At 41.2% G+C, this 26,998-nt stretch overlaps 1 protein-coding gene across 1 annotated transcript in view; it reads right to left on the bottom strand.

Moving 5' to 3' along the window:
• The window catches only part of mboat2a (membrane bound O-acyltransferase domain containing 2a), a 47,607-nt gene continuing 20,609 nt past the window's right edge, over positions 1-26,998 (bottom strand). Inside the window, exons 2-13 of the mRNA XM_047344855.1 lie at positions 20,461-20,606; positions 17,940-18,017; positions 13,806-13,901; positions 11,868-11,923; positions 10,989-11,046; positions 8,718-8,904; positions 7,592-7,784; positions 6,994-7,097; positions 6,838-6,902; positions 5,461-5,593; positions 4,349-4,500; positions 1-2,897 (exon numbers count right to left, since the gene is read on the bottom strand). Of these exons, the coding sequence (XP_047200811.1) occupies positions 2,717-2,897; positions 4,349-4,500; positions 5,461-5,593; positions 6,838-6,902; positions 6,994-7,097; positions 7,592-7,784; positions 8,718-8,904; positions 10,989-11,046; positions 11,868-11,923; positions 13,806-13,901; positions 17,940-18,017; positions 20,461-20,606 (1,449 nt within the window). The 3' untranslated portion in view covers positions 1-2,716. The remainder of the gene's footprint in view (positions 2,898-4,348; positions 4,501-5,460; positions 5,594-6,837; positions 6,903-6,993; positions 7,098-7,591; positions 7,785-8,717; positions 8,905-10,988; positions 11,047-11,867; positions 11,924-13,805; positions 13,902-17,939; positions 18,018-20,460; positions 20,607-26,998) is intronic.

Below are 26,998 nucleotides of genomic sequence, written 5' to 3'. Positions count from 1 at the left end.
TTAGTGTTTAAAAATAATTTCTCTTTATTTTGCCACATAATCAGTACTGCACTGTTATACAAATCTTTCAATAAATTTGCATCTGACACAAAAATACCCATTATGTTACTTTGGCGCACATGCCCCCACACACACACACACACACACCCACACACACACACACACACACACACACACACACACACACACACACACACACACTAAAACAAGAATGCGCCATTTCTAATTTGGCACTTTTGGACATATGGAGCCGTTTGCATTGATCTGCTGGTATGGGTGGTCATGCAGCGCTATAGTCACTGCGTTTGTGGCCACGACATCCCTTTCCTCTCTCCAGTGGGCCGCCCACGCCCGGGCCCGGGCTACAGAATATGGTTTCCTTTAAAATCACAATCGACATATCACAAGAAATGGTAAACACACAGAGTTATGGCAGCAATATATAAATGTTAGAAAAAAACACAAACAGGTCCACACTGAAAGACTTCATTTCTGCTTTTTGTTGCTTCACATTAAAATTAAATCTTTCTAAATAATCCATAACTTTAAAGGTGAACGACAGGAACTATAATCCAGTCTGTGTTATATTATTAACCAAAACCATCTCCTGATCCAGAACCAATATCAGAACACCTGCTTCAGCTGCTTTGATCTAAAGAGGAGGATCTGAAAGGGTTAAGATGAACCATGGAGCAAAAACACCAACAGGAAGCCGTGCCTCGTAGGACCTACAATAAAATGCACCCTGAAACAACCCCGACTCCAACAATCTAAAAATGAGGCCATTTACAACACCAGCTTGTTTGTGACTTTGAAGGTGTACAACGTTACATCATATTTTAATAAAAATAATCTAATTTCCTCAGAGATAAATCCATTTACCACACTGCAAGTCAATGCGTTAATCCAATGAGTCTGCAGTTACATTTTTAAGGTAAGAGCTAAACACTTAATCAAAATTGATGGAAAGAATACAGTCTTTGCCTAACTTTAATTTACAGAGCCTTGCAATAGTATTTAAGAGAAATCCTCCACATAATTTTACAATCAGAAACTTCAAGGTATTTTAAAGGGAGTTTTATGCGATAAAGCAACACAAAGTAGTGCATGACCGTGAAATGGAAGGAAACGGATGGAAAGCGAATGGCACAACTGGAAACAAGACATTGTTCATTTAAAGTGATTCACCAGACAAGGAGAACCTTAATCAAATAAACAGCCAAGAGGTAGGACCTGGAAATTCAGGGTCCACAGCTCAGGGGTCTGAGAATCATTGATTGTTTACTCCAAAAACCTGGCCTTTATGGCAGCACTGTAAAACAAAAGCCAAAGGAGTTCATCTTAAAAGCCATGTAGGAGACACATCAAGCATGTGGAAGGTGCTCTGGTCAGAGGACATCCAAATGAAACACACTGAACATGACAGAAAATGTACACAGACCATCACCCTGAACGCAGCAACTCCGTGGTGATAAATGTGGCCACACCATGATGCGGGGATGCTTTTCTCTAACAGGAACCAGGAAGCTGGTCAGAGTTGATGTGAGGATAGATGGAGCACAAACCTGTTAGATGTTTCAGAAGACCTGAGGCTGGGGTGGAGGTTCACCTTCCAGCAGAACAACCACCCCAAAACATAAATCCAATGAAGATCAAAGCATTTCATGTTTAAAAATGGCCTAGTCAAAGTTTGAACCTAAATCCAATTAAGAATCTGTGGAAAGAATTGAAAACTGATGTTCACAGAGGAACTATAGTGGGCAAAAATGTAAATCTCTAGATGTGCAAAGCTGGTAGAGACACATCCCCATAGAAAAAAAGTGTGTTAGTGACTCAGGTAGGCAGAATACACACTTTTATATTAAAAATTCATTTATAAACCATGCATCATTTGTCTTCCACTTCACAACTATGCACTACTTTGGACTGGTTCATCATATAAAAATTGCAATAAAACACATCATAGTTTGGAAGGTAACCAGCTGAAATGTGTGGGGAAATTCATCCTGTATTTGGAAAACTAGGCATCTGAACACAGAGGAAGTTTGTTGTGAGCAAATCAAACATCTGTAGTTTGTCAAATAAAGCAGTGAACATAAAAATACAGGGAATAAAACAGAAATTCATTCACTTCTAGATGGACCCATCAGAAATCTATTCTCTCAGTCATTTTAGAGCCAAATCGTCCCAGAAAGAAAACTAAGTTTCAGAATGCGTTTGAAATAGTGTTGCCACAAACAGCTAAATACAAAACACACAATGTGAAGAAAGATAAAAAACAACTTAAAAATAACATCATTTAAGGATCCTAAGGCCTGTTCCAAATTGGCAGCTGATAATAAAGTTTACTTCTTTCACATGAACAAACTTCCTCATTCCACCAAACAGAGGCTCGTTTCCAGACAATGACAAAAACCCTCCACATACTTCACACCTGCTGTGATGACCACCACACCTCAGCCCACCATCCAGTTCATCCTCACCTGTAGAGTACACAGAGGGTTTAAGGCAGCTCTAAAGTCCTCGGCAGATTATTTCCCATTTGTCTTTAATCCAGGCCAGCAGCTGGACTGCTGTCCTCCGTCTTGCAACTAGAAGTTTTTTGTTTTTCTCAGAAAGGATTCCTTGGAGTGTTTTTTGGGTCTTTGCCAGATAAACGGGCTCGACCCGGTCCTGGTGTAGCTTCTAACGAGGCTGTGCACTGTCGTCCCGGCTCTCATGTGGTCTTGTCTTTCTGGTTGCAGTTGTTGTCTGTGCTGCTGTGAACGCGCTGCTCGCCCTGCGTTGCATCCTTCGTCAGGCTATCTTGCTTCTCTCTGGCCTGCCGGCGCCTCGATTTAACGGGCAGGACCAGCACCACGAGGAGACACAGGAGGTGCAAGCAAAAGTACCACGAGCTGCAAGGACAAGTGACACCCTGTTATGAATGGTCTCTAGATAAACATTATTTTTTTCACACAGTAAAATATAATTTCAAATTGGATTCTGTAAAAGTCTGAATCACATTTAACCTTTGACCCTTTAAACGCTAAGTTTCTAAAGGGTCTGAACTGTTTCTGTGGAGTAAGCAGCTAGAGACGACTAAGTGAAATGGTTTTATAGCCCGTAGAAACTGAGGTGAATGATGGGGTGGATCAGAACCAGTACATTTATTCTAATGTTTTAAGCATGTTTTAAATGAAACAACATAAATTCCAGACATTTAATTCAAAAAGTGAAAAATATACTTATTCATTCCACAGACTAAAATATTTCAAGTTTTTATTTTAATTCTGATGATTCTGGTTTACAGTTAATGAAAATCCAAAATCCAGACTGGTGTCTCTCGTCTTCCTCTTGATAACAGTCCAGATTCTCTATGGGGTTCAGGTCAGGCCAATTTGCTGGTGGCACCATGGGAAGTAAAACAGGTACTGGTACCTTTGTCAGTGTAGGTTGGTACCAAGTCCTGCTGGGAAATGAAATCAGCATCTCTATAAAGATTGCCAGCAGAAGGAAGCATGAGGAGCTCTAAAATGTCCTGCTAGATGGCTGCGCTAACCTTGGACCATGTAAAACCCAGTGGACCAGCGCCAGCAGCTGACATGGCTCCCTAAATCTTCACTGACTGCAGAAACTTCACACTGGACCTTAAGCAGCCTGGGTTCTGAGTCCTCCAGACTCTGGGACCTACATTTCCAAATGAAATGCAGAATTTACTTTGATCTGAAAAGAGGACTTTGGACCACTGAGCAACGGTCCAATTCCTTTTCTGTCTGAAGGACAACTGTGAAGTCAGTAGTCTGCCCCTTGGTGTCTGGACTTTGTTAGCACAGATTTTATGAATCTATTAATCAATATTTCTTTTTCATATTTGATTTGATGATTTCTTCTTCCTTTAACGGGCATAAACATAAATGTTGCCGCAGGATTGATAACTGTTAATATTTTACATCCATGCACATTAAGTCAGATATGTTTACAGGCAGGGAATCAGTGAGAACTAAAGATATTTTACCAAGAAATGGGAAAAAAATTACATTACAACCGCTACCTGAATGAAGCGCAAAGGAAGAGGGCAAAGGTTAACTGTAGGAAATGGGATTTATCCAAAGTGTTTAGCTCCAAAGTTAGCCTGCTTTATACCACCTATCTGGCAGCTACTCGCTAACGACTGCTCCTTATGTGACGCCAGCGACTGGGCCTGTTTTATATCCTCCCATTAAACTGTCTTGTTAACCATTCCAACCGCAGCAGAGACCCAGGCTATTAAAAGCATGAATTCCTCGTTTTCCCAGCAGGGCTCAGCGGTCACGTTTCCGGACAGGTGGATCAGAGAAAAACCTTTACAATTAGACGACACACGTACCTGTAGAATTTCAGCGAGGGTCCCACAGCGAGTAAAACAAATGGCACCACTGTGTAACTAATGGCAACCTGTGTGCACACCCACGTGATGACATCATAGATGCGCTTGTGCGAGTCGGTGACCAAAAAGTACGGTCTGATGTTGTGCCGTACCTATTGGAGAGGAACATATTTTAAAACTTTAAATTGCATTCATTTACATCACTTTACAATAAACTACAGCAAACAAAACAAGCTAAACGACCTGGTTTTACAAATCCAAACTTTTCTGCTGCTCATTACAACCACATCTCCCATTGGTGTGGCCTTCATTTTGAGCCATTTTCCATCTAAGATCTGTACAGTAAAACATGCCAGAGCATGTCTGTGTGGGAGGCATCATTAGTTTTATGGAATAACTGGGTCAGCATCCTCCAGGTCAAACATGGGTCTGCAGGAGCTCACCTGCCCAGAGTGAAACTGCGTTTCTGCTGTACCGCTGTCTCTAGAACTCTGGGTCAGGAGACATCAACGCTAATGGACTCGTATCTAAATGGGGGTTAAAGTGGTGCACCGCTTCATTACCAGCTTACTCTCCATTAGTTGATTTTGTTTGTTTGTGTTTCATGTTTTGTTGTTTTTGCAGCAGCTGTGGTGAAACTAAAGAGCTCTTCTACTCTAGCAGAGCAGAGTTTCTGTAATAATAAATCCATTATCTTAAAGTGCCTTGAATTGTCCAAACCTCACAGAAAAAATACGACTTCTTTACATTTAAACATCCTGAAAGTGTAGTGTGGCGTTTCTATTCAGCCTCCTTTACTCTGATACTAGTAAATAAAATGTAATGCCAAATTGTGCAGAAATATAAAGCAAGATTTGGTTACAAAGCAACATTAAACAGCTTTGAATGCCAATTAGGCATGGTTCAATCCAGCATCTGAAAATAAAAAGACATTTTCTTATTCATCAACTTTGTGTTGATCTATGTCATAAAATCCCAACAAAATGTCTCTAAGGTCCGGTCCTAACATGACAGATGTGGACTTTTGAGAGTCCGGTACACATGAAAATGACTTTTCAACTTTCTTGCTGGAAACAATCGGTACTGTACAAAAAGAAACCATATGTACTCACTGCACGGGCAGCCATGGTCATTCCGATGCCAGTGACGAAGGTCAGGTAGTAGCCGGGGTAGACGCCGTGCCACATGGCTGACAGCAGGAAGGTGGCGGCCGTGGGGTTGACAGGACAGCGTTCATAACACACTCTGTGAGGAAGACCAACATGGCACACAGGGCTCGGTTAAAAATCGGTACATACACAAATATTTAAATAAGCTTCTGGCATCATTCTGGCTGGACATTTCACTACTCCTATTATCAGAAATGGTAGCAATTATCCAAATTGGCTGGTTGAGGTTGAGCCCACTCAAGGATCTTTAACTTGCCCTGATATATTCCTTCCAAAACCAGTCTGGAAGTGTGTTTGGGACCAATATCCTGCTGGAACATCCAATTATTTAAAGGTTTCAACCATTTAACTGTAAATTGGAGATAGTCTTCATTCTTTAATTCCACCCAGTCTGTGCCATGCACCTGTTCCACTGGCAGCACAGCAGCTCCATAGCATGATGCTACCACTACTATGGTTGGCATTTCGTACGGTACTTTGAAGATTGACTTCTCCACAAATACGTCTGAGACGAAGAAGATCCACACGAAAGATCCATGAACATTTATGGATGGTGACTGTTCACATCATTAGCCTAAAATAGGCTGCTGAAACGTTACACATGGTGATGTATGGATGCAGCATCTTCACTAGGTGTGTGGATCTACTCATTTTGTGTGGATCTACTCATTTGCTCTTCAAAGCACCTATTCAGTAGATTTTTGATGGTCCATTTCTGTTTCTACAACGTTTGTCTCGTCTGATCATCAAACGTTTCTCCAGAAGATATCTGACCTGTCCATGTGGGTTTTACAGAGAGCACTTTTAGAGTAGGGACGTGTTTCTTGGACCACACCCTTTTTGGTTTCCAGTCCATGTTAAGCTTTTGTGGTTCCTGGGTTGTTCCTGAACAACTCAACTGAATCTGACAGCTTTGGGTCTGCTAAAACACATCTGGATGTCTTAACAGGACAATGTTCCCCCAGGCCATCATTAAGCTACAGTTTATTGATAATTTATGGAGTGAAAGGTTAGGTACTCAACCAGTTTACATGAGTTCAACCAAATCTGCCAAATAATGGAGCAGCAAATATCCAGTTAGAACTATACCAGAACTTCCTGACGGGCACAAAAAGCATGAGTTTTTGGGGGACATTTAATCAGATATTAGCAGGAGTGTGTTATTATATTTTAGTCAATATGTATAATTTGACCCTGTGCAGACTACAGAAAACCCACAATACAATCAAACGTAAAATGCATTTAATCTGTGCGTTGCATAATCAAGATGCAAAAATGGACATGATATTCGTGCTGATGATGAATGCAGGTCAACATCACCTTTTGAGCCACTGAGCTGTTTGAATGTTCCAGTTGTCTAGAAACAGCTTGAAACTTGTTGCAAACTGAGATTAAAGCCAGAAGAACAAAACGTCAGGAATCAGATGAGAAAAACCCTTGTTGCATCACAAAGGTAAATAAATGCGGATGCCGAACCTCAATATCCAGTATTCTGAGATTTGAAATCAGGTCCCACTGTGGAGAACCATCTGTGTCGTACCCATTGAAGCCAAATCCAGCTGCGTTATTGATGGCGTCGGCTGCAGGAGAACAATAACAAAGAAAGTGAGGCAAAACAGATGCACACGCTTCCTCTCATGGATTCAAACAGGCTGCAGTTCTCAAATCAACACTAGATGGCAATGTTGCATTAGAAAATGCTCTTAAACAAGAGGGTTCTTCATAGACTCAATCTTAGCATTAATTAACTAATAAACAAATACTCTACATCTAAAGAAGGTCAGTGAGTTCATCACACTCAAAGGTATAAATGTACCAAAATAAAAGCAATAACACCCAAACAGAAAATGTACTTTAGTTTCTGTCCAACTTCATCTCCAGAAAAACTTACCACATAACCACTCTTGTTGGACTAAATAGTCCATTTGAAAGCAATCTTATTTTGGGTTTTGTCTTACTCTGCAAATACAGCGATGAAGATAGGTAGTCGTGCAAAACGACACCACCTAACATACAAAGTTACGCATAGCAGGTAATATTACTGCAATCTCAGAAAAGTTTAAGAGTTGCTCACCAAGAGTCCACACAAAGTAGTACTTTGGCCTCAGAGCCAGCATTGCCAAGTAAAGGTAGATGACCTGCAGGTAGAAGGGTGTGGATTTGACAAAGTCGTCGTTTATGGAGTAGTCCACCGGGAGCAGCCTGTACAGCGACAGGTAGGTGGCCAGAGAGATGGCACATGTGCACAGCTTGGACACAACGGCATGCTGGGAGGAGATGGAAGGAAAAAGTGCAATAAAACGAAGTTATCTTATTATGGACCTTTACTGGATTTTATGTTGGATAAGGTGGATGAAATGTGATGCTTCTCATTCACAGTTAGATGGACAAGTTTAACATTGCTAGTTTTAGATTGGCCAGTTAACACCTTTGTTTCATAGAGCTTCTTGTATTCATGAGACAAACATTCAGTTATTAGAGACAAATGAAATTATTTACCTACATTAAGTGCATACAAAAACAAGCTTTTTGATTTTATCAGAATGTCGATTTTAACAATGGTTCCCTTGAAAGAACCAAATCCGTTCTAAATAAGGTGTTTTTCTAACATCTAGAAACTGCAAACGTTAGATGCACCAAGAAATCAGCGGCTGATGGAGATCTGAGCTTGACTGGCCCTCACCTTCACAATCACTTTGTTTTGCTCTGTTTTACATCGACTGCTCTCTCACACGTATGGATCAACAAGCCTGTGATCCTATAGCGAATACTTGATGACCGCTGAAGGAAGAAAAGCTTGGAAAATGTAGATTTAGAATCCAGCTCCAATTAGAGGAATTGGCCAAACTGGCAGGTCAACATAAAAATGTTTTATTTGAAATCAGACAAAATTCTGATGAGTTATGATTACTGCAGCTCTACTTTAATGCAGTTTCTATGTTTCATTTAAAACCTTCTTTGGAAAAGCTACATTTACTCAAAGCTTTTTTTACCCAATTATTGAAATATTTTAATTCATTGCTTTAGTTTAACAGAACAAAATGAATTGTATGTATTACAATCAATTACTCAAAGCTTCAATGTTAAGCTTTTCTTCGTTCTTTCTTTTTTTTACTTATCAAGTTATTTCTGCTGAAAAAAAGTGAGCGGAATGGGTTCTGATGGTCCACTGAAAGTATCTCCATGGAGGTGAAGCGTACCTTAGGTGAAGGTTCAGTCTTCTTGACCTTTCCATTCTCCTTGCCGTTGGCGTTCTCCTGGTGCCGCCGTTGATAGGACGTCCCTTCGATGAAGGCCATGTAGTCATTATAGGAGGAAGTGGGCCCGGCCAGGATGCCCATGAAGTTACAGTTGTAGCTCAGGTACTCCAGCAAGCTGGGCATTCGGCTGTGGAGGTCAGAGGGAGAGGGTCATTTTGTCAGGATATACTAATTATTAATAGATTGAAGAAAATTTACCCCAGTTAATGTTTTCATCTACTGATACTGTAGTGTTAGTGTGTTAATAATACTAATTTAAAACCTTCCATAGAATTACTGGAATTTATAGGAGTTTTATAGGAAACTATGAAGGAATAAATCAATCAATCAAAGAATCACTAACAGTTTACCAGGTGAAAGGAAACATTTCAAGCTCAGTCAGACTCGCTGGACGACGTCTGTGAACATCAGTAATCAAGTCTTGCCTCGGATTCTCAATTGGATATAGGTCTGGACTTTGACTAGGCCATTCTAACACATTAATATGTATTTAACCAACATTTAAAGAGGCCCAGTTAGAGAAAATTTGGATCCAGAAGATTATGAAATATAACTATTAAACGTGGTACATAAATAGCTTGTAGCTGTCCCATCATCTGCAAGTTAATTCACTTCAACTCATAAAATGTTTTCACAGTATTTATTGTTGTTATATTGTGGCATATCACAGAACTGAACATATATGTATAACTGTATATGTGCTTTTTGTTTCATTTACTAAATAACATTTAGGACAACATTTGCAAATAAGAAAATATAAATGAAATGATAAAGTAAATTTTAAGTGTTAAATTCAGAATATGAAAAACCCTAAAATAACAAACTGGAATTTTCTGTTTGTTTTACATCAACAATCTCACGTCTACACATGGCGCCTTGCGTATGGCGTCATCTAGGAAAGCACATTCAGGGTCAATATTTCACCTCTTTTTGTTGCAGATGATGCTGCTGGAAGTATTTGCTTTATTTTATCACACAGCTCTTGTTTTCGTTTCCTTTTATGTAGTGTTTCAGCTACTGCACTCATGTATACTTTGACAACCCCTGCCTCGGTAAATGCCTTTTTGTGTTGACCTAAAATCCAAGCAACCCTGAGTGAACGTTCATGAACTCGATGCTGGGTACTAACCGTGTGGGCTCAGGATCCTGGTGGCCTGGTCATACTGGGCTCTCAGTCAACCTATTTTTGTGCTCTTATTTCAGGTTCGACTGGGTATGTATGTTCAAAATGTTTGTGTTTTGTCTTATAATGACATTTCAAATTGAAACTTTTAATAAGTGCTACAGTTTCTGAACATATGAGACACACTGGTTTAGTGCCTCCAGTGGAAAGGATGAGTGTCCATTCCGGATTAAAGATCCTATTTTCGCTGTCTACTTGTCTTGTTTCTAGAAAGCACCATCTGTTCCCTATCTTTCCATTTTTCTGTCTCACTCGTCTCGTTTAACTCTCTGTAGTGTTGTCCTGTCTTCCTCCCTTTCTCAGGCGCATTTGTCTTTTTCTTTACTTTATAGGACGAGGCTGTTCGTATCTCCTCAACTTTCTCCTTTTGTTTCTCTCGTCTTTTCGTGTCATTTGGCTTCCTTCTCATCCGACTTCTCTGCACTTGCTGCTGAGAGGTTGGCTTAACTGCCATGCCATGCCATGCCATGCCATGACATGTCATATACACTGCGGCGCTACCGTAAAGTCTACAAACGCTGTGCAAGTTAAAATAAAAGCGCCCATCAAGTTTTAAGACCAGGACTGCAGTCCGCCGGTTAATGGCCTCTGATCTACACTGTTTCATTGTGGCTCAGGCTGTATTTTTAGGGTGGTTGTCCTGCGGGAAGGTGGACCTCTGCTTAGTGTCTCCATCTGCACAATGTTCATAAAGGAATTTCAGTCTCGTTGTCTGAGCTGCATTTGTGCAGCAACATTTCATCTCCATCAGAGAAGATTTGAGAGGGTAAAACAACAAAAGCAGGATGGATGGATGGATGTGGGATTACAGGCATTTCCACAACATGATTCACTCGAGAGCAACAAGTGTCTGTGGTTACCTAGAGACAGAGAGCTTCATAACTGACAGAGAGAAACCGAGCAGAAGGGGATGTGATGATTCCCGAAGCAGACAGTGATTAAAATACCATCAGAGCTCATGTTTGCCATTCTAAACAACCTGAAGTCATTAGTCATCAGGAGCATTAAAACATACCTGAGTCACATACCTGATAGCTAGGTATTTCTGACTGGGAGTCAGCTGTCCTTCCCTGCGCTTTGTCAAACCTACACAGATACATTACAGAGAGACATTTTGATTATCATCAGCAGGATGCACACTGTGGAATAAATTCAAGTTTTAAGATCAAGGTGTCCATGTTTCAGAGACCAGTCAGGATGACTGTGCAATGCAAACAAGCAGGGTGCAGAAACACAGAATCATACAGGCACCTGTGTGCATAACCTTAAAAAAGGTCACGCCTACCAGAGATCGCTCCATTGTTGGAGACCGGCAGCTATTCAACTCATCGCTGCGCAGAAGCCAGAAGCTGTTTAAACATCTAACAACTACATTCACCAGAACCAAAGAGCAAGAAAAACACTAATTTCCACTTTTATTAATGATTTATCAGGAAAGTTAATGAATTAGCTGTAGACTAAGCAAATGTGCAAGAAAAAAAAGCAATAAATAAACTTCATTTAAATGAATAACATTAAAAAATTAGACAAGCAGGGTATAGATCGGTATAGATTATTATTCTATAGATCCCCTTGTTTTAAGATCAAACACATTGAAGGTTTGTGGACTCTTTATTAAAGCCATTAACACAGCTAGTTTTAGCCTGTTTGTGCTCAAACGGCTGCAAAAACGCTGACAGAAGGAAGGAACGAGGGCACGCTTGATCATAAATCCATTTCATAACTATGCCTGTGCTCTCTTTCTGCTCCACCTGTCCGCTGATCGAGATGACTGCTGTCTCAGAAATAACACGATCTGTTTTAAACTCCTGAAAGAATTAAAGAGGCACTTTCACTTCTGTCACATCTGGCACTTTGTTTCCAGAGATGCACATGTGCAGAGGAGCAGAAAAGCAGGGGTGTCTTACCGTCATGGATTTCAAACGCCATGCTGGTTATCTTCTGTGTTATGACCATCATGGGCCTGAAAACCAAAACAAGAGACATGGACAGCTTGTTTGAAGCATTTTGTATTTGACTTGTTATCAAATGGAAAAGAAATTAGAAAAAATATAACCCATTGAACCTTTTCACACTGTGACACATCAACCAAAAACGTCTACATATTTAAGTCAAAATATAGCATCAATGTTAAGTGAAGGTTGGGGGTGGATTCAAGGCCGGAGTGGCGTGCATGACAAAAATCTTTCAGTGCCAGGCAAGCCATCACAGTTTTAACAGCTTCTAACTTCTAACTAATTTAGCTCCAGCTTCCCTGTTGAAAAAAAAAAGCATCCCCACAGCATGACACTGCCACCACCTAACTTACTGCTTCTTCCGTGTTGAGGTGATAGATTGAACTGCGGCTGCACGATGACGACAACAGTGGCCTATCTTCTTCTGTCCTTTGTTTATCACCTGTGCCTCCATCACTCTGTGACCTTTAGCATTTTGCACAAGGTCATGAGCGCCCGGTGTGAAAATCTGCTCCAGTAAAACTGTCTAAATGACTAAATATTACATTAGTTCATAACACTTGGAATATATTAGCCAACAATTCCTGCACTCCAATCAGCCCTTTATGATATGAATATTGCACACACTGATATTCTGATGACGATGTATTTGCATCCCGAGATTAAACAGAGCTCTGCGAAATGTTCAAAGCTTGGGATATTGTTTTAAAACCTAACTCTGCTTTAACCTTCTTCACAACTTCCTCCCTGACATGTCTGCTGTGTTTCTGGTCTCCATGATGGTGGTTGTTCTCTAATGTTCTCTTACAAACCTCTGAGACCAGAAACAGAACAGCTGCATTTATACTGAGGTTAACCCACTACAGGTGCCCCCCCTTTAAAAGGAAAATGCAGTGTCTGCATTTTCACCTTTCATTTTTGAAGGCACTGGATTTCCTTCATAGGCAGCAGAGTAAAGGGGGCTAAATACAAATAAACACCACACTTTTTTATGGGTGAAATATCTCTAACTGTGCACTTCTTTGTGTTGGTTTATCACATAAAATCCCAATAAAATACATTAAAGTTCGTTTTTCAAATGGAAAACATGTAAAGTTCAAGGTGCTTGAATATTTCTGCAAGAAAGAATTCAGTCTTTCAGCTATTACTAATTTCAGCTTATAAAACCCTCTGTGCTATCTTTGTTTTGTTCTGTAATGTTAGCATTCACCTAATTGCTCAGATAGCAATTAGTCCGGTAATAACAGTAACAACACCAGCTGCAGCAGTATCCTTACGATGGGAAGTTCCCTCCTGGATAATTTCAGGCTTTTTTGAACTTCCTGTTACTCTTCCTTCCCTTCATTCTTCCTCATTTTCCCCTCGACGGTGTGTTGGTCGTCTCTCCTTCATGAACTCATTTTCTATCACAGTAGGAGAAGTTCTGGCCTGGATGTAAATCAGCAAGCCCTGTGTCTAAACGCCTGCATCAGCACCTTACTGAATGAATTTATGCAGAATGGATGACCAAACAGAGACGTCCAGCTCCTCGGTTCGGAGAAGCATCTTTGATTTGACATTTTGAAGCCAAACAGATGGACGGCCAGTGCAGCTGAAGGACTGGGGTCTCTGCCATCAGAGAGGCAGAATGGGTTTGCATTACGCCGCTTAGGAACCAGCCACCCACACCCTGCAGGGAGTGCAGGCTGTCTCCCTGAAATGGTCAGACAGTCTGGAGGAGAGGGATCCAACGACCTCCTGGGGACATGGCTGACACACTCCTGCTTCTGTTTACCTTCAACCTCTTCAGACACATGCAACACCTCACAGACTAACATTTTTAACATCATTTATTATGATTAAAGCTTTTAAAATATATATAAATGTTTCTGCGTTGTTAGAGAAACTTACCCTGTAAAATCTGCAGAGTACATCCCATAGTCAAAGACGTAGACTCTTGTAATCTGACACAGAATCAGATAACCCAGGGTGACGATAAAACAGTACCTGCACAGAGAAGGTGAGGACAACAGGAACAGGTTAGGGCAGTTTCACACCTGGAGTTCATTTACTTTGCTCCGAATCAGTTGATGAGTTTGTTCACTTCTAGCTTTTCCTAATGGTTCGGTTTCTTTTCACACCGAAAACTCCAAGTGAACCAAAACCGGTCACTACCAACCAGGCGAGAACGTTCAGTCTGTTAATTGGTCAGGTGTGTCCGGGGCGGGAGAACCGAACGTAAATACAGAAAGCAGAGGCTATGTTCCCACACAGAGAGTTTAATCAGATCATTAATGAGTTTCTGGCTTTTATTTCAGGCAAATGTATCTGAGAAATTTACCTGAAAGTTACATCAGGCTTTATGTTATAAGGAAAAGACACGCTGCCATTGTTTATTAGTTCATTTAACGCAGATTTTATTGTATAATTTTACAGATTATTGACATTCTTTGTATATAATTATATTTAAATTCAGTAATTGTCCAATGCCGCTGTGTGACGATCTACCTGAAACCTGTTTACCCTTTATCAGTTTAATCACTCTTCGATTGTTTAATGTTTTGCAGACAGAAGCTAGGCCAGTTTTATTTTTGTTATTTATTATTCGGACGTCCTCCAAGTATTTTCAACATCACCGACTGCACAAATCTCTCATTTCTTATCCAGGTTTTATTTCAATGGGAAAAGACAAGAATAGATGAAAATTTAGCAAATCTATAAGTTATTGGATTGTTATTATTTCCTTATTTGTATACATTTAAAGCTGCTGATAGAAAGTGTCATTCTGTAGAAAGGCAGATCAAATGTAGTACAGAAGACATTCTGTGTGGGTTGACAGGAAAGTAATGAAATGAGACTAGTAAAGTAAAATTACATTTCTGTGATCATATCCAGTCCACACACTCCATCTCTTCCAAAAACACATCGGTTTATTTTAAAATCAACTGTTCAGGTCAAAAACAGCCTGAGTGAATGTTTGTATTATTACCTGAAGTTAAAAGCTTCCCAACAAACTCAATAAATGTTTACATCACTGCTGTTGTTTGCAGTATTTCCATCTCTGGAAAATACACATGCACATTTTCTTTTAAATTATTCTACTTAGCTGCACATCTCCTTTAATCTGAGTATCCTGTTTCTAAAAACTATGCTGTAAGTTGTCCTTACAGCCTCCTATTGTCATTTTTCTGTTTTTAGATATTTTTGACCTTTGTGTAAATCTGAATGCTTCAACTTGCCTTCCACATTATGCCTGAATTTCCCCACTGAGGGACAGTAAATATTATTTCTATTCTGCTCTATCAGTGCAGGACCTCTCTACAGCAAACAGCAGGGTTTTATTTCCCACAGTGTTGACTTATTGCCGTGAACAGCGGGCATTCCTTTCAGTACCGTTTGCTAAAATACTCAAATACAGGAAGTTTCCATCTAGTGTCTTAGCTGTTAAGCAGAAAAATTCCTCAATAAAAAATAATTATTAAATTTATATTAAATGAGCTTTTTTCCTGCATTTCCCAGATTTTTGTGCGTCTCCTTTGCATCATGAAGCAGGCAGAGCCAAATGTGAACTTGGAGAAGAGAAGGAACATCTAGAACATTCCTGCTCTGTTGAAAACATGCAACAGGTGATCAGGTCCCGTCAAAAAGACAGCAAAGGATCAGGGGGAGGAGGACTCGATGGTGTGAAATATAATGCCTGTCCACATTTACAGCCATCCCTGAAGTTCTGGAAAACAACTTTCTGCAGAAGTATGACACCTACTGAACACATTTCCCCAAATAGCAGAGTGTCTTAGTATCAGGATAAAAATAGATAAGTCACGGCACAGTGTGACAGCTGGGAAAGTAGTGCCCTCTACTAGGTTTGTTCCCAGATTTGATCAGTTATAACTAGGAGGATGTAAGCAGCACGGGCACATCTGGAGGGGTGGCCACCCTAAAATAATGCCTTGTGATGAGCCGGGGGCATTTAAAAATAAAATTAACCAAACATGCGTTGTAACGTTGCTGCTGTTACAGTGAAGTGTGGTTTATACTGGTATAATATTGGTTTGTTTTTCTGTGATGGACTGTGAAGATGTCAGCACGTATCCTGCTGCCATTTCCTTCCCCTTTTCTTTCCACCGTAACAATGTTTTTTTCTGGGTTTGTGGTTATGCAAATACAGATGTAACCATGTAAGGTTAAGCTCAAAGAGCAAAGGTCATAGGTTGAACACAGGATCAATGTGTCCGCTTGGAGGGCAGCGGAACCTGTGCTTGGAACAGAAACTCATTTGTTATGCAAAAGCGTGAAGCAGTGGGTTCAGTGGCCTCAGCAAACATCAACATGTCAGCGTGTCCCAGCTTTGGTTTTCCTCCTCTGCCCCCGAGATGAACCTTGACCTGCAGGCTGGGTTAACTTCACCTCTGAAAGCAAAGAGAGCAGCTCGTGCACAGTGACTGCATGCCATTTTTAGGTTTTCAGATTTCGAGCCACAGTGAGCAGAGCAGGGAACGCTGAGCTTCCAGAGCTTTTCACAGATTAAAACAAGCTCAATATTGCTTTCATCTGAAACTTAAACTTAACATTTTCATTTAAAACTGTGGGTGAAGTCAAAAAGTCATGTAGTTACCACAAAAATGTTATCAAGTTATGATTCTTCAATTACTGACAGCGGTAGTTATTTACACTTAACCTCTATAAAAAAAACAACTGCATCTAGAGCCACTGGACTCTAGAGCAGGGGAGACGTGTTATTTGGGGTGATGAATTATACTGCTCTTTCCGAATGTCCGGGTTTCACAGTTACCAGGAGAAAGGCACTTGATTGAATGCATTGTGTCAGATATAAAGTTTGGTGGAGGGAGGATTATGATGTGGCTGCTGTTCAGGACTTGGACCCAGCCCCATAGTTCCAGTCAAAGGAACTGGACTGACCTGCACAGAATCCTGACTTCAACCCAATCACCTTTGAAATGAATTAGAGAGGATACTGACAGCCAGGCCTTGTCGCTCCACATCAGTGTCTGACCTCAGAAATGTGCTTCTGGAACAAACACTCCTAAGCCTTGTGGAAGCCTTCCCAGATGAGTCGAAGCTGTTATAGCAGCAAGAGGTGGGCCCAGATCATGTTAAACCCTATGGATTAAGAATGAGATGTCCTCAAGTTCATGTGTGTGAAGGCAGAGTGATTAAATTCAAAAGAAAACAAGCAAGCTTTCCAACATTAGACAATTTAGTGCCAAGAAGCATTACTGCAATTGTAAAGTGACTGATATTAAGTGGTCCTAGACAAGATCCCGGTGGCTAAGTCCACAGTGAATAGACTTTGACATTGCCATGGACTGAGAGGGTTTGAACCAAGGAAAGAGCCCCAGCAATATAATGATCACCTTCAAGTGCATCCGAAATTTGTATTGGTCCACATGGACAAGCTAAATGCTTTCTGGAAAATGGTTTTATGTTCAGATAAAACAAAGATTGTCTCATCAACATTGTCAAGCATGGTGGTGTAAGTATCAGGATTTGGGCTCATTTTTAAGCATGGTGGTTGGTGATTTCTGCATGTGGGGCTGTTTTGCTGTGAGTGGTACTTGAAAGATAAGGTCGACAGCGGGATGCTTCAAACTTGGACACAATATGCTCTTCTAAGAGGATAATAATCCCCAAAGCTCGTCAAAACAAGTAATTCAACTTCTGGTGAGCCCTGACCGCAGCTTTACTAAAAATTATTATAAAGGCTGTATCTCTCCCAGGAAACCGACCAACATAAACTAACTCTGCCACTAACTGCATGTCAAGAGTGGTGTAGTTAAGGTGAAACTCTCTAAGGGGTGTTAACAAAAATACCAAAAGGGTTTGTGTATGTATGTGTAATTGTGACACTGTGTGGATTAGAGAAAATCACCAATAGATTAAGACATGTGCATCAGTTCATGCATTTAAAGGTTACTGAAGATGTGTGCTGTGTCATCAGAACATCCTGGAAAAAGAACAGTTAAATGTGTCATTAAAAACCTAAAATGACAGCCATGCAAAGTGTAAAAAATCTTGCTCTCTTACTTGTGCATGTGCTCCAGGCTGGCAAAGATCATCACACCATAGGACAGGCCGCTCTGTACCAGAAAATGGACCGAATACCTAAAAAAGCATAAAAAATAAAAATAATTATGAATTCCTCTGTTCTTGACTAACACGTTTCCTGCGTGAGTAAAAAGGACATTCACACACCCTCCCCCCATGCAGCCGTGTGAGCTCGGACCATTGCAACCGCCAGAACCGTCAGAAGACAGCGGTGTGATCCTTACACTGTGATCCTAAATCATTTCTACCCGTTTTATCTGCAAAACTAAAAACTAAAAATACATCACCATGATATCAGAACAGGCTGCATACACATAGCTCCACCATCTGCCCGCAGTGCACCACAGGAGAGCACATCCAGTGCAGAAACACACAGTCCAGCAGAGAGGTGTGTGTGATCCAACCAACGTCAAGCCCTCCAGGAGAGCAGAGACGCCACACTGGGTTGGTCATGAGTCAACAAAGAGGACAAGGACAGGAGCTGGAGGGTGAATGAAACTAACAGCACAAACAAGTAAAAGCATATCGAACGGTAACAATGTAGACAGAAAGTTGACAAGGAAGGAGCAACAGAGAAGATCTCATTTTACTCCAAGTTACACGGAAATTTCCGTTTTCCTGGAATGGTTTAAACCAACATGACAATAAGTCCTGAATCTGCAGTGGTTTTCTTCAGTGCTGCTCAGAGGCAAGCTTCATGTCAGGCAGATAGAGAACACATCTGAAAATAATCAGCACACTCTACTCTCTGCAGGGAGGCTCCTCAAAGAAGTATTCAGACCTTTTCAACCTTCACACACTTTATTATGTTGCCACATTTATCTGTGTGCTGTAGTGGGATTCTATGTGATAGACCAACACGATGTAGAGCATGGCTGACGTGGGAAAATATGATAAGAACTGCAACAAATAATGATTATTCTTACTATTATTATTATTAATACTGTAATTATAACATCTCAAGCTCCGTCGGATTGGATGGCGAACATCCGTTTTCAGGTCTTGCCACAGATTGTCAATTTGGATTTTGGTCTGGACTTTGGCTAGGCCATTCTAACAAATGAATGTGCTTTGATCTAAACTATCTCACTGTATCTCTGGTTGTATGTTTAGGGTGGTTATCCTGCTGAAAGGTGAACCTCCACACCAGCCTCAGGTCTTCTGCAGCCTCCAACAGGTTTTCTTCCAGGATTGTCCTGGATTTGGCTCCATCCATCTTCCCATCAACTCTGACCAGCTTCTGTGTTCCTGCTAGAGTAAGGCATCCCCCGAGCATGATGCTGCCACCACCATGATGTAAACAGAATGATAAGCAGTGTTAGTTCTACTTTCATTTTGGTCTCATATTTCCCACTTTTCTATAAAAGGTCAGATTTTTAGAAATTACAACTAAACGTTGTCCTCTCAACAGATTCTCCCACATGAGCTGTGGATCTCTGTAGCTCTTCCAGAGTTACCATCGGCCTATTGGCTGATTCTCTGATTAATGCTCTCCTTGCTCAGTCTGTCAGTTTAGGTGGACCTCCGTGTCTTGGTAGGTCTGCCGATGGTCCATCCTCTCTCCGTGTTCAGATGATGGATTGAACAGAGCTCTGTGAGATGTTCAAAGTCTGGGATGTTGTTGTAGAACCTAACCCTGCCTTAAACTGAACCAGAACGTCCTCCCTGACCTGACTGTTGTGTTCCTTGGTTTTTACGATGTCATTTCCTCTTTAATAAACCTCTGAGGCCTTCACAGAACAGCTAGATCTTTAATGATATTAAATTACACTTACTAGGATTCTGCTTACTAATTAGGTCACATCAAAGGGTAGCTGGTTGCATAAAATGTATTTCAACGTATCAAAGTAAAGGGGGAAGAATAGAAAGGCATGTTCTTTTTCAGATTAAAACCATGTTTCCTTTTTCATCTTCTGTGCTGCTTTCTGTTGGTCTTTCACATAGAATCATTCAGAAGGGCACCGGCTTTCTACAAAAATTGTGGTAATGTCTCCTATCTGCACCACTATAAAGTAATGGTAGCACCACCTGGAGACACACTAGCAAATGGTTCGGTGTGTTGTTTATTACAGAAAAATGCTGTTAAAATTGCACCTCAGTTTTGACCACTTTGTGCTGGGTAAGATGAAAGATGAAGGAGACACAATGAGTCCATTTCTGTCAGCTATAAGTGACGAGCACAGCTCTGAGGTGTGCTACATATCTCTGAGTCAGCGAAAACACCCTGTCTAATAATTCCCTATAAGCGTCTTAAATATGTAGAACTACATAAACCGAGAAGAAAACCATAAAAAAAGTTAGATGTTGCACAACAAGCTTCACCATTTTGAATATTATTTCAGATATCTTGACTCAGTGTGAGCAGGAAAACAAGACCACAAACCAAATATGGTAGGAAGACATTCTGACGGAGGAGACAGAGGGCAGGAAAGAGCTGAATGTGAGAGGACAGCGATGCTGAGAAGATCAGAGCTGCAGGAAACACAGAGGGGTGACTCACCAGCCAAAGCAGAACAGAGCCAAGTAGAGGCCCAGCAGAGTTGCCACTACATGTCTGATGAAGGGGCTGGTCTTACTGGGGTGGAGGTAGATCCGGAACCACACAGCCATAAGCAGGGCGAACAGCTGACATGCCACAAAGTTAACCTGCACAGAGGGAAGCAGAGGTGACATGGAAACACTGACCTCCAGGATTTTATTTACATGTGTTAGTCATTTAACATATCAGTATTGGTCCCAAAAATAAAACTGGGCCGATATTAACGACCCATGTTTATTTCCATATTGCTGCTGTTTGTCACGACTTTCAGCATTCACTCCTCAGCATATTGCGGCCACCACTATGTGTTATACTCACTATCAAACATGGTGGTTCTTAGCTTTAAAAGGTTCTCTCTGACTTCTCCAATTATTTCTATTGTGATTTTGTCCCAACAGCTCAATCTTAGTCTCAATCGACCACAAAACGTTTCTCAAAAAGGCATATACAGGGGTTGGACAATGAAACTGAAACACCTGGTTTTAGACCACAATAATTTATTAGTATGGTGTAGGGCCTCCTTTTGCGGCCAATACAGCGTCAATTCGTCTTGGGAATGACATATACAAGTCCTGCACAGTGGTCAGAGGGATTTTAAGCCATTCTTCTTGCAGGATAGTGGCCAGGTCACTACGTGATACTGGTGGAGGAAAACGTTTCCTGACTCGCTCCTCCAAAACACCCCAAAGTGGCTCAATAATATTTAGATCTGGTAACTGTGCAGGCCATGGGAGATGTTCAACTTCACTTTCATGTTCATCAAACCAATCTTTCACCAGTCTTGCTGTGTGTATTGGTGCATTGTCATCCTGATACACGGCACCGCCTTCAGGATACAATGTTTGAACTATTGGATGCACATGGTCCTCAAGAATGGTTCGGTAGTCCTTGGCAGTGACGCGCCCATCTAGCACAAGTATTGGGCCAAGGGAATGCCATTATATGGCAGCCCAAACCATCACTGATCCACCCCCATGCTTCACTCTGGGCATGCAACAGTCTGGGTGGTATGCTTCTTTGGGGCTTCTCCACACCGTAACTCTCTCGGATGTGGGGAAAACAGTAAAGGTGGACTCATCAGAGAACAATACACGTTTCACATTGTCCACAGCCCAAGATTTGTGCTCCTTGCACCATTGAAACCAACGTTTGGCATTGGCATGAGTGACCAAAGGTTTGGCTATAGCAGCCCGGCCGTGTATATTGACCCTGTGGAGCTCCTGATGGACAATTCTGGTGGAAACGGGAAAGTTGAGGTGCACATTTAATTCTGCCGTGATTTGGGCAGTCGTGGTTTTATGTCTTTTGGATACAATCTGGGTTAGCACCCGAACATCCCTTTCAGACAGCTTCCTCTTGCATCCACAGTTAATCCTGTTGGATGTGGTTCGTCCTTCTTGGTGGTATGCTGACATTACCCTGGATACCGTGGCTCTTGATACATCACAAAGACTTGCTGTCTTGGTCACAGATGCGCCAGCAAGACGTGCACCAACAATTTGTCCTCTTTTGAACTCTGGTATGTCACCCATAATGTTGTGTGCATTTCAATATTTTGAGTAAAACTGTGCTCTTACCCTGCTAATTGAACCTTCACACTCTGCTCTTACTGGTGCAATGTGCAATCAATGAAGACTGGCTACCAGGCTGGTCCAATTTAGCCATGAAACCTCCCACACTAAAATGACAGGTGTTTCAGTTTCATTGTCCAACCCCTGTAGCTTGTCCATATGTGCGCTGCAGTTTTAAGTTAAGCCAAAAAGTGATGCCTTAGGAGCAGATGCTCAGTCCATGTTGATGTAAAACTCACTTCTCTCTGGAAAGTGAAACTGGTGATCCAAAACATATTAATTATTAATAACACAAACCACACAAAATGATTTGTACAATACAGTGCAATTGGTTGCCTCCTTATAGATGATTTAATGTGTTTTTGCTTGTTTGATGATCAAACAAACATTAATATCTGACAGACATAACCTGATTAAAGCAGTTTTCAAATGATGATTTTATTTTTTAAGGGAAAGAAAGCTATCCAAACCACCTGGCAACATTTGAAAAGTAGTAGCTCTACTTGGTAAATGATGAATAAGCCTGCCAGACCTCAGGCCTGATTACCACCAGACCTGTTGAATCAGTAAATTACTAAAATAGAACATGTTTGACAACATGATGTAGGCAAAATGATCTTAAAAGTCCAAACCTCATGCCTTAATCTAAAGAGATGTAAGAGGAGATTAGAAATTCAGTCAATGACATTTCTAAGACTTTGGGACTCCAGAGAAACACGATGAGAACCATTATCCACTAATAGAGAAAATATGGAACAGTGGTGAACCCTCCTGGGAGAGCCCAGCCAACCAAAATTACTCTAAGGCTGCACTGAGAACTCATCCAGGAGGTCACAGAAGAACCCAGAACAACATCTAAAGCTCTGCATGCCTCACTGCCGCAGTTAAGGTCAGAGTTCATGATTCAACAAGAAAGACAGACAGGGTAAAAATGGCTTCCATGGGAGATTTCCAAGGCCAGAACCACTGCTGACCCAAAGGAACACAAAGGACCATCTCAATATATATATATATATATAATATATTGATGATCTTCAAAACGTTTGGGAAAATATTCTGTGAACTGACGAGACAAAAGTGAACCTTTTTAGATGGCCTGTCCCCCATTACATCTGGTCTAAAACTAACAGAGCATCTCAGAAAAAGATCATCATACCTACAGTCAAACATGGTGGTTGTAGTGTGATGGTCGGGGTCTGCTTTGCTGTTTCAGGACCTGGACAACGTGCTGTATTTGATGGAAACAGGAATTTTCATCTCTACCAGAAAATTATGAAGGAAAATGTCCAACCATCAGTTTTGGACATTAAGCAGCAAGACAATGATCCAAAACACCAGCAAGTCCAACTCTGAATGGCTGAAATACACAAAATGACGTCTTTGGAGTGGCCTAGTCAAAGTCTGGACTTAAATCTAATTAAGATGCACTGGCATGACTTTAAAAGGAGGCCATTTATGTGGAAAAACATCCAATGTGTCTCAATTAAAATCTCAAGTGGGAGCCAAACATCAGCTCCCTCATCAAGAAAGCCCAGCAGAGGATGTTCTTTCTGCGGCAGCTGAAGAAATTCAACCTGCCAAAGACTATGATGGTGCACTTCTACACAGCCATCATTGAGTCCATCCTCACCTCCTCCATCACCATCTGGTACGCCGCTGCTACAGCCAAGGATAAGGGCAGGCTGCAGCGTGTCATTCAGTCTGCTGAGAAGGTGATTGGCTGCAGTCTACTGTCGCTCCAGGAACTGTACACCTCCAGGACCCTGAAGCGGGCAGGGAAGATTCTGGCTGATCCCTCCCACCCCGGTCACAGACTCTTTGAAACTCTCCCCTCTGGCAGGAGGCTGCGGTCCATCCGGACCAAAACCTCACGCCACAAGAACTGTTTTTTTCCATCTGCCACCAACCTTGTTAACAAAGCCCGGAAAACCACCCTGACACTCTCCCTTTCCCCCACACCCCCCTTTTTTGCTGACAGGACACCTGTAACCTGCAACTCTATGAGTTACATTAACGCTCAGCTTGGACTCCTGCTTTACTTGCACTGCCATACTTGCACAATGATCACCTGCACTGTTGTACTGCTCTCGCTCCCAATACTGCCCTATATTTACTCTCATTCACTTAAAACTGTGCACATATATTTATATTATATTGTAGATATGTTTATACTGTTTAATTTGTATTGTATTGCACCGACTACGCCAAAACAAATTCCTTGTATGTCCAAAAACATACTTGGAAATAAAGCTTTTCTGATTCTGATTCTGATACTTAATTTATGTTACGTAATTTCAGGTGGAAATTGTTGTGAAACCCCTCAAGGCTCAACAAGCTTTAGCAAGACTGTTTATTCTGTTTTCCTTATGGGTGCTTTTATTCAACTGGTGCACAGATAAAGACTGAGCATGATCCAAAAGGAAAAGCAAATAAGACTGAAGTCATCAGCTCGTAACTTGGTTTCTATTTAAGATGGACCATTTCAGCTGCCGATAGTGTTCCTAAAGCTTCATCTACTTCAACCATCGATGAGAAGCAAACAACACAACAAGCCGTATGCCAATAAAGATTTGATTCAATGCAGTCTTTTACTGCTACTTTTATTGTTGCCAAAGCTTTCCATTATTCTTGGAAATAATCTTCACTTGTTCCCGCTGTAGCCAATGCAAGTCAACTTGGCCTTGTGTTTTAGATCACGGTCATGTTCCAATAACTAAGTTTAAGAATCTTTAATTAAAGATTTTAATTCAATTAGTTTAGTGTAAGTAGTAGAAGCACGAACACAAACATGTATGATACCATACCCAAAAACACCACAATAAACCTCACCTTGTGGAGATTGGAGGGGTTATCTAGGTCTATGCAACCAATTTGCTGCACATCCTAACAATTCCTTACAGGACTAGCAGATTAAGTCAGAAATTGGTAAAGACACAATAAAACAACAGAAAAACATTATTATAAAGCTTATATAAGCTTATAACACGATGCGCTGGATTCTTGCAGCAGCAATCGTTGATGTACAAGATGAATAACAGGGGTGCAAGAACGCAGCCCTGAGGAGACCCAGCAGAGGAGAAAATTACATCAGCTAATCAACGCATTGACGTTTCTCCGCTAAAATATGAGATTAAATACAACAAAAAGTCAAATTGCAAAGATTTCTGTTCCCTCTACAAGTCTTAAAATGGCTGTGAAATCCTCCATCCCCCTGCCTGACCTACAGACAAACTAAATGGGTCCAGCTGATCTTTGATCCTTCATATAAAATGACCTCCTTGACAATGTTGAAGGACTTCATTGCTAATGTGTTAAAGGCAACAGGCCTGGAGTCAGTCATTGACGTAGCGGCCATGCTTTTAGGAACAGAAACAATGACTGCGTCTTCCTAAAGCTCTTGAGTCTAGAGAGACATTAAAATGAAAAACAAAAAAAACGTCTGCCAGCTTCTGGACAAAGCTCAGAAGATTAGGGCCTCCTACACCACCAGGACCAGGTCTTTTTCTGTCTATGCTCTTTCAAAAAAGATTGAAAACAGTTACACTATCACTGTGACAACTGAAGGCACATTTTTAAAACAGGACGTTTTCCGGTAAAATAATATATGTTAATGTTAACCATTAGCCAACACAAAATCCAGGGAGCCCAGGAGGTGTCCAGCAAGGAGAAGGAACATCCACCTGTAAAGCAAATACGCTTGGTACGCATAGTTTCCATCTGAAAAGCCACCAAAAAGTGTCAACAAGACCAAAAGCTACAACACACTGAGGTGAGTCATGTTTGTTGCTTCCAGCTGTCTGCACACAGGTTGTTAAAAAAGGATTATTAGGGTGCGGTGCTGGCGCAGCAGTAGGACGCGAGGCCCGTGTCTAGAGAGGCTTCGGCCATCCACGCAGCTGTCCGCTGGTTTGAGTCCGAAAACTGTTACCTTGTTTCTGAAGGGATTAAGCTGTCTAGTGCATTTGACCTGAAAAACCATTAAGCATGTTCTGGAGCAGGAACATGGACGTTTGTCTCTGTGATAGTCTTGAGAGTTGAACTACAAGAGATCAGCCCATTCCTGAAGATCAGTGAGTTGCTTTGTTAGGGAAGGAATTTCATGTAGGAGACTGGAAGGGGTGGAACAGAGGCTGTGTATTGTTCAGACCGGCACACCAGCAGCTGCAGAAAACGTATTCACAGACAGATCCGTGTCTGGCAAAAGAGCTGACAAAATGTCAAACATTTACATCAAGAAAAAAGCTTATATTTAGTTAGTTAAGGTAAGTTTCCTGTAAACGCAGCAAATTTAACCCAACTTGTCATCTTTCAGACTATGCAACCACTCGTACAGTAAGACCAGATGCCAGTCGACCTGTGAAAATTTCCCTCACACGTGTAATTTCAGAGTCCAGACAGATACAGAAGCTTCATGGGACAAACAAAAATATCAATGGTTTTCACTTCACAGGTATGCCCTATCAGGTTTAATAAGTGGGATTTCAAGCCTTATAAATGGGGTTGGGACCATCAGTTGTGTTGTGCAGGAGAACTCCTTCAAGACTGTTGGAAAACCATTTCAGGTGACTACCTCTTGAAACTCATCAACAGAATGTCAAGAGTGTGCGGAGCAGTAATCAAAGCAAAAGGTGGCTACTTTGAAGAACCTAGAATATAAGACATATTTTCAGTTGTTTCACACTTTTTTGTTCAGTATATGTCCAAACCTTTGGTGTGTACTGTGTGTATATATACAGGGGTTGGACAATGAAACTGAAACACCTGTCATTTTAGTGTGGGAGGTTTCATGGCTAAATTGGACCAGCCTGGTAGCCAGTCTTTCTTGATTGCACATTGCACCAGTAAGAGCAGAGTGTGAAGGTTCAATTAGCAGGGTAAGAGCACAGTTTTGCTCAAAATATTGAAATGCACACAACATTATGGGTGAC

The sequence above is a fragment of the Girardinichthys multiradiatus genome, chromosome 19 (assembly GCF_021462225.1).
Source record: "Girardinichthys multiradiatus isolate DD_20200921_A chromosome 19, DD_fGirMul_XY1, whole genome shotgun sequence".
Lineage (NCBI taxonomy): Eukaryota > Metazoa > Chordata > Actinopteri > Cyprinodontiformes > Goodeidae > Girardinichthys > Girardinichthys multiradiatus.
The sequence above is the reverse complement of the archived record's forward strand: the minus strand, read 5'-3'. Positions and strand labels throughout refer to the sequence as shown.